General features: G+C 38.8%; 1 protein-coding gene across 1 annotated transcript in view; it reads left to right on the forward strand.

Moving 5' to 3' along the window:
* Positions 1 to 15419, forward strand: part of RYR3 (ryanodine receptor 3) — a 566641-nt gene that overhangs the window by 222694 nt on the left and 328528 nt on the right. Inside the window, exons 5-8 of the mRNA XM_063652550.1 lie at positions 2237 to 2315; positions 8246 to 8358; positions 9707 to 9806; positions 12596 to 12689. Coding sequence (XP_063508620.1) covers positions 2237 to 2315; positions 8246 to 8358; positions 9707 to 9806; positions 12596 to 12689 — 386 coding nt within the window. The remainder of the gene's footprint in view (positions 1 to 2236; positions 2316 to 8245; positions 8359 to 9706; positions 9807 to 12595; positions 12690 to 15419) is intronic.

Genomic DNA, 15419 nt, shown 5'->3' on the forward strand with positions numbered 1-15419 from the left:
AGTATACAAGGATAACCAGCATAGAAGAAAAACCAATCAAATGGAAATTTTGTGACAGTTCTCCTCCTTTACCTAGCTAAGAGAAATAGAATGGTACTCACTGTTTTCAGTCCTGGAAGAACTTGCAGGTGTGATGCTAATGCAGAGACAGGAGGAAGACAAGAGGCAGGGTAGTCACAGAAAGTTGCATGGCTATTACTAATCAGGGATCTAGAACCAGAATTGACAGAAGGACGATGCCTCAGTATAACTTGAAAAAATTGCTACATTTTAAATAAATATAATTTATTTATAATTTACAAAAAATTATAATTTTACAATATTTTAAAAGGCAGATATTGTAGTTTTGCAGGGAGTATTAAGGAGAATATTATTACTCAATCAACTATATGCCACTCCAATAGTGTATCATCCTCACTTTCTTTCAGTATAAGGAAGGCTTGTCATTTTCCTCTAGCCCTAGTGGAAAACTGATACATTAATTCAAGACTATTTCCACACATTTATACCAGCAGCATGATGCAAAGTTCATCTCAAGGCTTGAACTATCAAACTGACAACAGGAGCAACAGCTGCCTGTTAAATAATTCATTTGCTACAGCTTATTTTTTTTTTCTGAGCACTGGTAAGAAGCTGACCTTTTCAGCCTGAACATTCGTCTGCTGTAGTCCTTCATAGCAAAAGACGAAAAACAAAAATGTCCAAACGGAAGTGTGTCCAAGTAGGAGATGGAGACGTTTTTGAGAGTAGGGAAACTTTGAACCCTGATAATATCTGGAATTGAGAAGGTGATACTATCTTTCAGACTCTGGTGTTTATCTGTAGGGTAAATAAAACTCCAACACTTCTCTTTACCTAAATGTAGTAAACAGAACTTCAAAAGCATACTTCTTATGGCTTCAAAAACAAGCTAATATCCTGGTAGTGACACAAAGACTTGCATTATTTACATTAAGTTTACCCCTCCTAAAAAAAAGTTCTACTCACTGTGAACATATACTCTCCACTGGCTAGCTCCTTTGAAGTACAGCTCTGGGAATAAAGCCTGTAAGATATGACTTTCTACACTGCAATGATTTTCCATCTTCCTCTCTCAGAGAACTAGAACTGTGGCTTAGAAAGCACATCCCAAGAGCTTACCTGCCTCTCAGTCTAATCCTAAGATGAGCTGCTGTGCCCATCAGTGAAGGAGGCCATGGGATGCTTTATTAAGTTAGTTTAACAATCATTTGTAAGTTTTACCTGCCCGTGTATCTTTATAAGAAAAAGAACCATTATTTTGAGAAGTTTTAAAGCTCATAGAAAATTTGAAAAACCAAAAATAGAAGTGGGAAGGTCATCCATGTCCCTCCACACTATCCAAAATCAACTTCTGTTTCATTTTTGTGTAATTCCTTTTAGTCTGGTTGCAACACATTTAAATTTTTGAGTACAGGTTAACTTATAAATGTACTATTTTATATATTACTTTTTAGCTTCATGTATTGTAAACAATGTTCCAGGCTATTACACATTCTTGATAAATACTCAATAACATAATATTATATAAAATAGCAGTATCAAAGGTTATCTAGCTTTGTTATTATTGTTGGTCATTTATGTTCCATTTGTATTGTTCCTAATTAAAAAGTTTCTCAACATCTTTAAGGCATCTTTAATATTTCTAAATTATTTCTATAACATATAGTTCTATACATTAAACCACTGAGTCATCAGATAAGAGCATCTTTGAGGTTTTAAGTGTATTGTAAAAGTATTTTCAGCTGGGCATAGGTTGGTTCACGTGTGTAATCCCAACACTTTGGGAGGCCAGGGCAGGAGGATCACTTGAAGCCGGGAGTTCAAGACCAGCCTGGGAAACATAGATAGACCACATCTCCACAAAATTTATTTTAATTAGCTGGGCATGGTGGCACACACTTGTAGTCCTGGCTACTTGGGAGGCTGAGGTGGGAAGATTGCTCGAGCCCAAGAGTTTGAGGCTGCAGTGAGCTAGGATTGTGCCACTGCACTCCAGCCTGGGCAACAGAATGAGACCCTGACTCTAAAAATAATAATAATTAAAAATGAAAGTATTGTATTAAGGCATGTACCAATTAACTTTCCAATGAGCAAGATAAACAGAGCTCTCTTCACAGTAGCTCATTGTTGAACTTAACTGGAAGCTAACTAGTGGTAAGATACCAAGACCCAATGGAAGAGTGTGACTTCACTAGTATTTGCTCTTCTTTCACAGTATCTAACATGCTTGACTACATCAAGATCCCAGACAGACAAACTTGCCTTTGATGTAGGTCTACGGGAACATGCCACAGGTGAGTCAACATTCCCAGATCTCTTGAGCTCAGTGGGGGTCTTGGGCTAAGGGCTTTTGAGAAGGACCCTGAATGCATTACTCATTTGGGATTCCAAACCAACCTGGTTAAGAAATAGGTCTGAAAAAAAATTGCAGAATAATGGACTAGAGAAAGAATGTGTAATGGAAACATGGAAACTAAGAATGAAGGAGAACATAATGTTTTTACCACAGTCAGCCAGAATCTCAAAGAAAAACAGTCCTTTAACATTGTTAGGTATCAAAAGTAAGTGAACAAGTCATTCATGGTAAGAACCAATGATACTAAATGACTGACAAAAAATAAAGGTATCGTAATAAAGGCTTAAATAATGAAATATAGTGTCTAGATCAAAGGAGTAGTCCTGTTTTGTTCTGCGATGAACAAGCTATATCTAAAGTAGTGTTTTCCAAATGTTAGTTATTGACATCTATAATCATGATTTTGCCATTCCACTGTATCCTTTGTAATATCATTTATTTATGATTTTATTTAAATTTAATTACTTTTGTACTTAAAAGTTTACAGACAAAACTTATTGCCATAAGTATAAACTGTTTTTGCTTGCCATAAAAGCAAAATAATGAAAACCATCTCATTAAGTAATTGAAGAGATGTTGACAAATATTATGATGTGTTAATGATACACTAGTTCCAAATGTAAAACTTTATTTGAAAGCATCAGAAGGCTTAAAAGAGTAGTAAAAATGGGCCGGGCACGGTGGCTCACGCCTGTAATCCCAGCACTTTGGGAGGCCGAGGCTGGCGGATGACCCGATGTAAGGAGTTTGAGACTAGCCTGGCCGACATGGTGAAACCCCGTCTCTACTAAAAGTACAAAAATTAGCCGGGTGTGGTGGCAGGCGCCTGTAATCCCAGCTACTCGGGAGGCTGAGGTGGGAGAATCGCTTGAACCCAGGAGGCGGAGGTTGCAGTGAGCCGAGATCGCACCATTGGCACCCCAGCCTGGGGGAGAAGAGCGAGACTTCATCTCAAAAGAAAAAAGTAGTAAAACTGAAAATTTCTCACTATATTTGTCAGTGTCATTTAATTGCCTCCCACCAATGATATACATCATATACTTTGGGAACCAATGGATTATTATTATTTTTTTTAGTATAGTCAAAAATATTGACAGTTAAAAGATGGGTGCTGAAGATGCTGACCAGGATGACACAGGTTCTCACTGGAAACCAAAAATAAAGAACAGAGGACTAAGATAATAATCTACAGATATTCAAAGTTATAATATCAAACAAGATGCTGACTTGCTGGGGTTCTTCCAAAGACCAACAGAGCAGTGGGTAGGAGTTGAAAGGAGGCACATTTCACATCAATTATGAAAACTACTTTGGAACATCTGCAATTAATGAGCAGAAGAACAGCTGGCCTTGGGATATCCGGTGCTCCCTGTGGCTAAAAATACTCATGAACAATCTGACCATCCGTCAAGGGCATTACATGTGGAATTTCTGCTCCATTTAGAGGTTGGGCTAGGTACCAAACAGGATTCTTTGTTGCAAACAAGAGAACTTGATTCAGGTTAACTCAGTAAGAAAAAGAATTTACTAGAAGGATGTTGGGTAGCGCCTGCACTAAATCTGGAGCCTCAGGCTTGAAAATTGGGTAGGCACAGAGACCAAGGAAGAGAAAACAGGTTAGGGCACACTGCAAGAAAAGTCTAATTTGAATATAGTCTATAATATGACATTCTCCCTTAAATAGGAAGAGGGTTCCAATGTTGGGTAGCCAAAGAAAGACAAGAGCCTATGTTGTTATTCTAAAGCTAGGTCAGTTCATAATGGAAGGATCCAGGTTGTCTAATTTTATAGATCTAGAAAAAAAAAATCCAGCATCCAAAGCGTGTGTACTTGCTGTTTCCATGTCTTGTACAGTGGTGTCCTGAGAGTGCCTGAGGGAACCTCTTGCTCTTTTCTTCCTCTTCCTGTTTTTGTACCAAGCAAAAAAGTGGCCCTGCCTTTACCCATTATGGTTTTTTCCTAAAATAAGATTAGATTTGAATTTGATTTAAAGTTTCTTTGTTTTCAGCCAAAGTGTTAGTCTTAAAATATAATTTCCTCTAAGGTGTTGTCAACCTTGCTGGAAATTACAAAGTGAGTGAAGTGCCACACTTTGAATATACACTTCTTTCTAAATATAGACCAACTGTCAATCCTGAAGAATATGATCAGAAAAGTCAAATATGGTCACTGCATTTATATCAGTAAAATAACTTTATACTTTTTGAGATTGGAAAGAAATTGAGAAACACCACTTTCTAGTCAAGTGTTCGGAGAATTATTTTAATTGTTAGAGCCTTAAATAAAAATAAAGGGAAACAACAGCAGGCAATATTACTCTTTTCAGCAGTTTTTAAAAATTTCTAAAATCAGACTAGGTGTGAATTCTGTTGACAGACGAGGCAAACACATAGAACTAACCCAAATTCGAGCTGGCTGATGAGAAGCTACCTGTGGCAGAAGACAGGGAGAAAAGGCTTGACTAGGTCTTCATGAAAACCTAGAGCCTAAACTAACTTACATTTGTTTTGCCTCTGTCACCCAAACTCATGTGACATTCTCCTTGAAGAAAGCTAGCTGGTGTTTGTGAGGGACAAGGAGGATGCATCTCCAACTCAGATGAGGTTCAGCATTACCTGGAGATTCTCCTCACTGCAGGAGGAGGTTCACGCAGAAATCCCATAGAAGGGTACCCTGTTCCTGTCTGGCTAGTTCTCTGAATGCACTTCTGGCTCAGAAACCCCTTCAGAGTTGTAAACAAGTAAACTGCCCAGCAGTGGAGTTGAAACTATAGGAGAATATGAGGAGAAAGTTTGGGGGCAGTTTCTTGAACAATTCTAGCATTTTTCCCCAACACATTGAATTGTACATTCTTACACTTAACACAGAATTGATGATCATTGTATCCTTGATTTTGGGTAAAATTACTTATTCTGGTCTCCTTTTAAAGTTGTTTAATTGCTTTGTTTTTAGGATTTAGACATAGCTTTAGAATTTAGACTTAGGAGGAAAGAAATGTTTAACGCATACCCACACTAAAAGCGTTATTTTGTATTTTACAGCTTTGGATTGGCCCTTCCCACTGCTTCAGGGACAGCTCCATCCCTGGCTCCTGAGCGTGGGAGAGAGCAGGGAAACAAAATACTCTGTGTGTTCCTCTTCAGGACCCCCTTTATCCTGGACACCCTTCGGTGGTCCTCAGAGAACATTAAAGATGCATACAACATTTTCCCCTTCAAATGTAGAGCTCAACCTCTTTGTCATGTCATGTTTAGTTTAATTGAAGTAGTACTCACACATAGATTAAAGAGAGAAATATTATAAACACCAGTCTCCTGCCCTCCCTCCTTTGGATGCCTGCCTCTCTGGGGCATCTACTTTCAGCTCTTTTAGTATTGTTTACCACTTGTTTATAATATACATATTAATACAATCCTTTTTAAAATTCTTTCTAGATTATGCATTAACTGTGGATGTCCTGATAAAAATTTTGCTTTTATTTCACTCTTCCCTGTCTTTTCTTCCACTCTTCCCATCCTTCCAATAGATTTTCATCTATTTTATTTAACTATCAAATCAATATTAACTACTTCCACTGCTATAACTGTAACTTTTATTTGCAAATGAGCCACATAATATATTCTGACCAGGTAATTTATTGTATTACTTTAGGGTTTTCCAATAGTTAATAACTGCCTTATTTGTTTGCTTAATTTTTTTGTGACCCAATCATGTATTCATTTTCAAACTTTCCTATATAGAACTGAAAATCTGGTTAGATTCGCTCGCATGATCTGTTTTCTCAGTTTCATCTTCTTAGAAACATCAGCCATCATCTAGGGAATTTCTGTTGCCTTGCCCTAGATTCCATGTTTATTAGATCTTATAGGGTTGGTTTTTGTTTTCTGGTTTTTTGGTTTGTTTGTTTTTTGCCTTCTTGGTTTACCACCTCACTGTGGTGGAACACATTATCTAGTAACTTTTATAGAAAAGATGCATGTGGATTAAATTTTTGTCTGAAAATTTCCTAATTACAGCTTCACAAGTCATACACACTTTACTGTAATTCTATATTGGAAATATTTTTTTCCTCAGCTTCCTGAAGGCTTTCTACTAGCCAATGGTCTGACTGTTGAGAAGTCTACATTCTGATTTCTTATCCTTTGTGTGTGACTTGTTTTTATTTTCTGAAAGCAGCTAAGAGCGTCTCTTGTGCCTTGGTGTCTGAAATTCCACAGCGATGTGTCTTGGCGTGGCCTCTTTCTGTTCTGACATCTCACAAGAATGCACCTTAGAGTGGGTTTCTAATCTCTACTGTGTTAGGGACTCTGTAGGTTCTTTCAATCTGGAAATGCTCATTTTTCAGCTTTGAAAAAACTTTAATAGTATTTCTTTGTTAATTTCCTCTCTCTGTTTTTTTCAGTTCTTGCTCTCTGGAATTCCTCTAGGTTGGTTTTTTGATAATTCTAATCTGTTTTTTGTCTTCCTTCCTTCTGGAAGAATTTTCAGCTTTATCCCATCACCTTTTTCTTTTTTTTTTTTTTCCCAGGATCAATGAGTATTTTTCTTTTCCTTGGAAGGGATCCTTCATAGATACTAATATAGCTGCTTCATGAATGTCCGCTGAGATTATTAATTATAAGATTTTTTAAGTTTTCTTTTGTTCTCTATAATCTTTGTTTTCTCCAAGTCTCTTCTCTTTTCACTTTGTTTCTGTAGTTCCTGTTAGAGACCTTCCTCAGTTGTCAGGTGGTCCTTGGTCTTCATTCATGTGCTCATCAAGGCAGTAAAAGCTGACTAGAAGCTGGCTGAGGCTTGTTGTCTGTTAAGCCTCACTTTTAGGTCATCTGGCAGAGACCTGAGCATTTCACTGGTGACCTCAAACCACAGTACGTTTTATCTTAGCTAGTTTGACTTCCCTAAAGAGTGATCCTCAAATTTGGGTGGAGGGAGGGAGGGAAAGGAGCTGGGGTTTTACTAATCAGGGTATAAAGTTTGAATTCTGTTTTCAGCAAGACTCTACTTCTTTGTTTGACAATGTCTGGTATTTCCAAAACCAAACCCTTGGTAGTTCGCTTTTCCACGGATTAAACTTCTAGTCTTCTATAGTGTGGAGGAGGGAGAGGTCTTCTGACTGTGCAGGGCAGGGAAAGGAATCAGGGATTTGAATGTCCTTTTCAACCTTTCCACCAGTCCCGTTTTCAACCCATTTTCTGCCTTCGCAGGTAGCTGGTGCTTCCAATTCCAGGGACTTTCTTGAGATTCTGCAGCAGGAATTGGCTTTTTATTGATGGTTTCTTCTTCTCCATTTTCTTACTCAAAGACCTGGGTTTTCACTTTTTATTGGCTAAAAGCATCCACCTGCTTTCCTTTTTTCCAAAATGTCAATTTATCTTCTTTGCTATCAATTTCTCACTTATTGTCTGAGTCCTTGCAGATGTAAGCCTTTAAAAAAAATTCCCTTAGGAAAGGGGGAGACAAAGATGAAAGTGTATAAGTGTTCAGTAGACCAGTGACATAGATTCTTATTTATTTATTTTTTCTCGGTGATCTTGATTGGAGTCAATTCTCAAAACAGAAATTTGAAAGACTATGAAAAGCATTTTTCCTATTTTCATTAAAAATACTCAAAGGCTTCTAAAGTTTCTGGCCTCCAATACTCCTTTCCAAACACTGTTTTTCTGTCTCTAGGGAAAATGAAAATGACAGACATAGTCAAGAGCAGATGGGGGGCTGTCTGGAACGGTTAGAGACCAACAGAAGTTGAGGTCTGGAATATGCACTTGTGTGCACGTGAAGGGTTGTCCTAGGAGGAAGGAGAACAAGGGGCAAAATTAGGGACACTGGCTTCTGTGAAGCAACGACTAACTCGAGGAGCCTTTCATGTAGGAGAAGCCTGTTGGTGGACTATACATCCTGCTTCCAAACAGAGGTCCGAAGGAGAGAAAGTTCGAATTGGCGATGACCTCATCCTCGTCAGCGTGTCCTCTGAAAGATACCTTGTAAGTAACTCGTAATACAAGAGTCTTTTGTTTTCAGAAATTTTTCCTTTAAGAATAGATGGCCATGAAGAACTGAGCCACAGCAGGTTGGATAGAATAAGATGCTTTTACATATGTAGAGTTGACCCTTAAACAATGTAGGGGTTAGGGATGCTGACCCCCTGCACAATAAAAAATTAAAGTGTAACTTTCAACCCCTAAAGACTTAACTTTTGATAGGAAATAGCCTACTTTTGATGGGAAATAGCCTATTTTTGATGGGAAACCTTACTGATAATGTAAATAGCCTGTTAAAGTAAATTTTATATGATATATGTATTATATATTGCATTCTTACAATAAAATAAGACAGAAAAGAAAATGTTAAGGAAATCATAAGGAAGAAAAAGTATATATACTATCTATTAAGTAGAAGTAGATCATCCTAAAGATCTTCATCCTTGTCATCTTCACATTGAACAGGAGGAAGAGAAGGAAAAGGAGGGGTTGATCTTGCTGTCTCAGGGGGAGTAGAGGTGGAAGAAAATCCATGTATAAGCGGACCCGTGCAGTTCAAACCCATGTTGTTCAATAGTCAACTGTACTTGAGGGATGATTAAATACTCTCCGCTGCCACGTGATCATGGTGTCTGGAACTAATCTGTTATTCTTTTAGATTATGGTGCTGCGTCCAGCAAACTGTTAAAATGCTCCAAGCACTATATGCACATTAACTCCCATTATTCTGAATTTATTACATTGTTTAGCTCTTGTTTAGGGAAGAACAAGAAAGGCTGGAATATAGGAAAATAAGTTTATTTTGGAGAAAGAAAGAAAATGTACAGTGTTTCAGGACATGGGGTATTGCAGAGAGTGGAAGTTGCCGGTGAGATTTTGCAGCTGGGGATGGGTAATAAAAAGCACCATTTGTGTCAGGCACTTGTCTGGGGGTGGGGATGCCTGAAGATGAGAGAAACGTCAGAGAAGCTTCTCACGGAGTCAACTGAAGTAAAATCTGTGGGCAGATTTTACTTTGCCTAGGCCAAGTGTTAGGTAATTTTTCCCATTTGTGAGTTATCTTATCCTAGAAAGAATGGACATATGAGTTGGTGTTGAATCAGCTCCAGCTGAGGGGATGAAGTCAACACATGTCTGCCATCTCTGTAGCTGAATAATTCCTCACCCCAGAATAAAGTGTCCCACTTTGAAGCTGCTTCTAGATCAGGTGGAGAAATCTCCCACAGGCTGTATAGAAAGAAGCAGATGACAGTAAGGCTGTTTAATTGAATCCTTGAAGTTCTAGGTGAGCTGTTTCTGTTGGTACTGGACTGGTGATTTAAAAGATGTCTCATTTCTGTTTCTGCTGCAGCATCTCTCAGTATCAAATGGTAACATACAAGTGGATGCCTCCTTTATGCAAACACTCTGGAATGTACATCCTACGTGCTCAGGAAGTAGCATCGAAGAAGGTGTGCTTCTTTAAATGCATTTAGCCCTGAGCCTGCCTATCTCTCTTGAGCTGTATACATTAACATTTTCTGCCACTTCCCAGATCTCACCTGAATGTCTTGGTACACAGGTAGCCTGATTTTAGCTCACTTGAGTTTCTTTCTCTGAATTCTCTGAGTCCTTGCAGATGTAAGCCTTTTAAAAAAATTCCCTTCGGAAAGGGGGAGACAAAGATGAATTATTTTCTATTCTAACTTCCAGTTACATGAGCATCCCTGAACTTATTTTTTTAACCCCTTGGAGCCCACTATTATTTTAGCACTACGTGTATTCGGGACTTGGATATGCACCTTTGCTGTCTTCCTGAGTTTCCACATTTTTATTTTTGCTTACTAGTTGTAAGTATAAAGACCTCAGCACCTTCAGTTTTAGAAGAGATTATTTGCCAAGAAGGTGACATGGTTTATATTTCTCCTTATGCATCTCTCCATGCAGGTGAAGCACTGACTCTATCATAAAAGTGTTTGGTCATTTGTTTTTACTTGTATTTATGGAAGGCCATTTTAACATAAGAGGTGAAATTATTTTTCCCTTGGAAATAAAGTCATCCAATGTTGTTCAACATATTTTATTTCATAGAACCAGGTAAAAATCAATACACCTTTCAAGTTGTGTAATAAATGTACTGGCCTTACCTCACTCATAGGTAATACCACAGCTGAGAAGAATAATTAAATGTCAGTGACCTATGGGCTATTGTGTTACATTTTGGCACATTATAGCAAGATCAGAATTTTTAAAAATACTCATCACAGGCTTTAGCCCTATTAAAGTCTAGTACTTTCAAACTGGGAATGCCGGTCTATTCTATGATGTTTGAAAAAAGAAGGAAAACAGAGTTGTCAAGGTGATACCCCAGTTTCAGAATGCATGATAGCTAAACTGAAGACTCAGGAAAAGACAAATTCTTAACTCTTTTGGCAACAAGTGGAAGGTTTTAAAGGTAGGATGTGTTTAGCCCTCTTCCTTTGTGCCAAAATTAACCCACCCTCCTAGGTCTATTGTCAGTCAATCCCTTTCTATTAAGAATCAAGAAGCTCTGGGTTTAAGTCTTTCTCAAGAAAGTTTTGGCTCAATCTTCTCCATGTTAAATTTTTTATTTTCACCGTAGGAATAAAATTATTTCCTGGTCCCAACAGAGGGCTTGTGGAGATTAATTAAGGAGTGTTTGCAAATCATGTCAAAAGGCCCTTATAGAAGTGTTGAGTGCCCTTGTAATATAGTCTGGATAACTCATCACTTGAGTCATCTGGCTCTGTAGAAAAATGTCCTTCCAGCATCCACTGGTGAGAAACCCACTTCAGCCCTTAAGAACGTAAGTGATCTTCATCATGATGCTGCTTTCCTGACTATGGCCCTGATAGATTTCAATTAAGAAAAGTCATGATGCACCAGCACTTGGCAGTGTTCTCTGTGTGAGTAGGATATTGATTGAAGGAGCCCAAAAACTGTAAAGGATAAACTCCAAATAGAGCATGGCCTCTCTATCATGAGATGAATGAGAGCTTAATCAAGAGGTTGGTCATGGAGGGCTTTAATTTTCTAAATAAATTAGCTGTTAAGAATCCCCCTATAATATATCATGAATCATTTTTAATGCAAAGAAGGTTATAACTCAGAATAGCAGTACAAAAAGATACAGGAAAATTGGAAGGAGACTTCTGAATATTTGAGGGGATTTTAGAAAAACTTGCCTTGTCTAGGTGAAAAAACTGAACTCATAACAGACTGTCACTATACAGAATTGACTAATAATACCCTTTTCTCCTCTGGCATGATTGCTCATTCTTACTGTTTTAATCCAGCACCCAAAATAGTTTAAGACAGCCCTTAAAGTGATCTAATTATGTGATTTTTTTTTCCTTTAAAAATTCTGACACAGACATTGGGTATATTAAGTTAATATGTCTCCTGAGAACAGACTAGCCTGGAGAATTTCTTAATTCAGAGGAATAACAAATCCCATTTCTTGGAGCAAGGTCAAGCTCGGACTGGAGCCCCTCTCCTGCTACTATGTTCTTCGAATTAAGGCTCAGCATTTATTTGAAGACAAATGGGTCATCATGTCCTTGAAGTTCATTGTTTCCTTTCCATCTCTGAACTCCATGACTATTGAGATTCTTTTCCTTATTCTGAAGGCTAAGTGTTTGTTGATGAAAGCATCTACACTTGTTCACTCAGGGATGCTGGAGAGTAATTCTGCTTTCCCTTTGTGCTGTAGGAGTAGCAACCAGATTTGATCTGTTTGTTAAATGTATTTGAATGTTGCCTTCTCCTAAAGGGTCTTCAGAATGGTCTGCTACCCACTTCTCAGCACCTTTCTTTCCCATGACTGCAATCTCATTTGGATTTTTTTTGCAAAGTATACACAGTGAGATTGTGGATATTTATCCAGAAATTTGGTATTGGGTGTATTTACATCCTAAGCAACTGGAAACTCCTAACATTAGCAACTTAATTTTCCTTTTGATTTTTAATAATATCAATTGGCACATTATTTTCACCTTACCTTTTGATGTTGGACTTGCTCACCTCTGAAGCCCTATTTAACTTTCAACATTAGAATTGTTTTGACTTTCCTGTCTTTTCTGCCTGAGGCCTGCATTCACGGAATATGTAGTTATCAAAATGTGTCTCTCTCGGTATTTTCTGTAACTGTCTCAGACCTGTGTGAATTTACCGTCTTCATATATGCCATTCTCTTCATTAAACTTCCCATCATTGACAGTAGAATATAATTCTCTTGCAGGATACCTACTTGGTGGGCATGTAGTACGCCTTTTCCACGGTCACGATGAATGTTTGACGATACCATCTACAGACCAGAATGATTCCCAGCACAGGTAAGTCAATAGCTTCATTTTTCCCCTAGCTGTTTCCAGTCTCAAGTGACTCAAACTAAAGAGTTTACATTGTATTTAGCCATATATGAACTCTGTACATGTCAGTCCATCGACAAACATTCCTCCAGCCACGGGTTCCAGTTTGTAAAACAGGAATGGCAGTTCAGCTTGCTCACAGGAGGAGCTCTGTACACATGCTGTTCTTAGGCAGTTCTGTAATGCTTCCAGATCCCTTCATTTTCTTTGGCTCTGCACTTAAATTATTCACCAGGCTCTTCAAAGACAGATCATCTCTATTCCCATTTCATGTGCTAAGTAAATAAGGTGGACTTCATTGATTTGGTTTTATTACTAAATAGCATTAGAGAAACTGATGTCCAGCTGGAGCTGGATTTAGCAGGGGATGGTGCCAAGGGTGCATTTAGAGGGCGCTGTGCCGAGGACGATGTGTTCTTGTCCTTATACTTGACCCCTTCATGAATGCTTTTCAAAATTTCAAAACCATGAGATGGAGGATACGAATCCAAGTCTTAAACGCATACTAAAGAGTTTTTTTTGGTATTCTATCATCAAAGGAACAGAACATAAAAAGCTTGGCCTTGTAACTATAGAAATCTGATATTTAAAAAAAAATCAAACCTCAGATCCAAACTAGATTGAATTTGGGACAGCAGTGAATCTGATCCGGTGATCATGTTTTCTTTTCCTTTTGTGTAATGCCTACAGGAACCTTGTCAACTGCATTTCTTTTGCTTCATTAGAAACGTGGGCTCACAAGTCTTCACATCTTGGAGAATATGTAGGTCAGGCTCCTGCCACAGGTCACACACTGGCTGATTTCAGATGCAAGCCTAGAAGCCAGAGCTGCTGACTCTCCATCAGGGACCATTTCCTAATTGATGTACTCAAGGACCCCCGCAGAAGCAATGTGCTTGAATGTATTATTATGCACCTTAGAAAGCACCCATTGACAATGTGTATCCCTTATAGTTCTGAGTCTCTTCCTACTTGCTATCTACTCTGAATACCCTTTCACAGGAACCAGATGTGACCCAGAAGGGTGCCCAGGACACATAAAGCACAGACCTATGTAAAGTTCCGTGCTTAATTCACTTGTTGCCTCCCTGGCACTGGTCCAGCGGTTGATAGTTATCTCTGATAGGGAAGTTAGGTCGACCTGATTTTCCTTAGAAGGATTCTCTACCCTGTCATGTGATCCTGTTCACTTGTGGTTTGCCTTTTATTCAATATTGAAACTATACAATAGCCCATTTACTGTCCCTTTGATATATTCTGCTGCATCGAGGGGAAGGTTTGCAGGTGGATGAATAACTGAGATTTTATGAGTTATGCAGGGTTGTCTGTATCTAAGATGGAATACATCAGGGCTTTCCTAGTTCATTCTCTCTATTCCTGTTCTACTTTTAAGGATGGGAACTGGAAAAAATGAAGTATTTACCATGGGCATGCCTCCACCCACATGCGCACACCTGTCATCAAAATTAGAACCAAATTAGAAACAGCTGGACAGAAACTGCTACTTAGGTTAGTCATTTGGTAGTCATTTGGTGGGCATTTCGGTCAAGTGATTCAGCAAAATTCTGCTTAGAAGGAAAGGCTCAGCAAGTGTTTGAAAGGAGGTGATGGGAAGAGTGAAGTAGATGGAGAGGGGTTTTCACAATGGGCACACTGGAGCAGACATGCGTGCCATCATTTAAATAAACATGAAGGTGGCCTTTTTTTAGCCCAGGATTTCATAGGCTCTAATTTGTGTTTTGGAAAAAAAATTCATCAATAAAAATAAGAAAGCTTATTTTATAAGGAAGCATGAAGGGTTTGAGACTGGGGTAAGTGAGCAGCTGTTCAGCACACTGGAACTTGAATCTTTGTGTCAACTAGTCTCAGTCAAAACAGGATGCCTTGGTGTTATTTGATGTCTAGGTGAAGTGAGTGATAAGCCTTGTCTTTGTCTTCTGTTGTCAGGTAAACCCTCAGAAATGGCCAGCATGGCCAGGGGCGCCAAAATCTGGGGAGCATGATAGAATAGGAAACAGCACTCTAAAAGACTCCAGCAGCCACTAAGGCATGCAGGTGTTCCATTGCAATGGTGCTGACTCTCCAGAAGAAATCATTTTCAGTCCCTGTAAATCCTGAGAGCAGCCAGGCTATGTGGAAAGACTGTCTGACCCAGAGTGGAAACCCAAGATTAACAATCTAACATTTTGAGCTCTGATCCTTGGCTTTGCCTCTGGCTTGTCAAACACCCTGGGATAAGTTACTTAACCTATTGAAGCTAAGGCTAAGCTGTCAGCCAAGCTTTCAAAAGCACCTCAGCTTGCCGCCCACTATACTCCTCTCCTTGGAATTGTTTTAGAGAACAAGAACAAGTTGTTTCAACCTCAGTAACCTTGCGAGATTAAATGGAGCAAGCCACCCAAATGTCACAGGTGGGAAGAACAAACCTTCACAAATCCTTCAGATGTCAGGGGTAGAGAATCTTCTAGTTCCAGCTCCACTGCTGTTTCACCTGTGACCTGGGTGAGCCACTTCACCCTCTTCTTCTGAAGGGATCCTTTTAGCTTGCACTAGAGAAGGAGAAGCATCAATGAGAATCTTAGCAAATTTTCCTAAGTGGCTGGGAGGTTGGTACAGTATCATTTCTGTTCTAGGCCTGGTACAGAGACACCTGGGGTGTAGGAACTCTAAAGCAATGTCTGATATTCTTCCTAA

Source organism: Pongo pygmaeus, chromosome 16 (assembly GCF_028885625.2).
Source record: "Pongo pygmaeus isolate AG05252 chromosome 16, NHGRI_mPonPyg2-v2.0_pri, whole genome shotgun sequence".
NCBI classification, from domain to species: domain Eukaryota; kingdom Metazoa; phylum Chordata; class Mammalia; order Primates; family Hominidae; genus Pongo; species Pongo pygmaeus.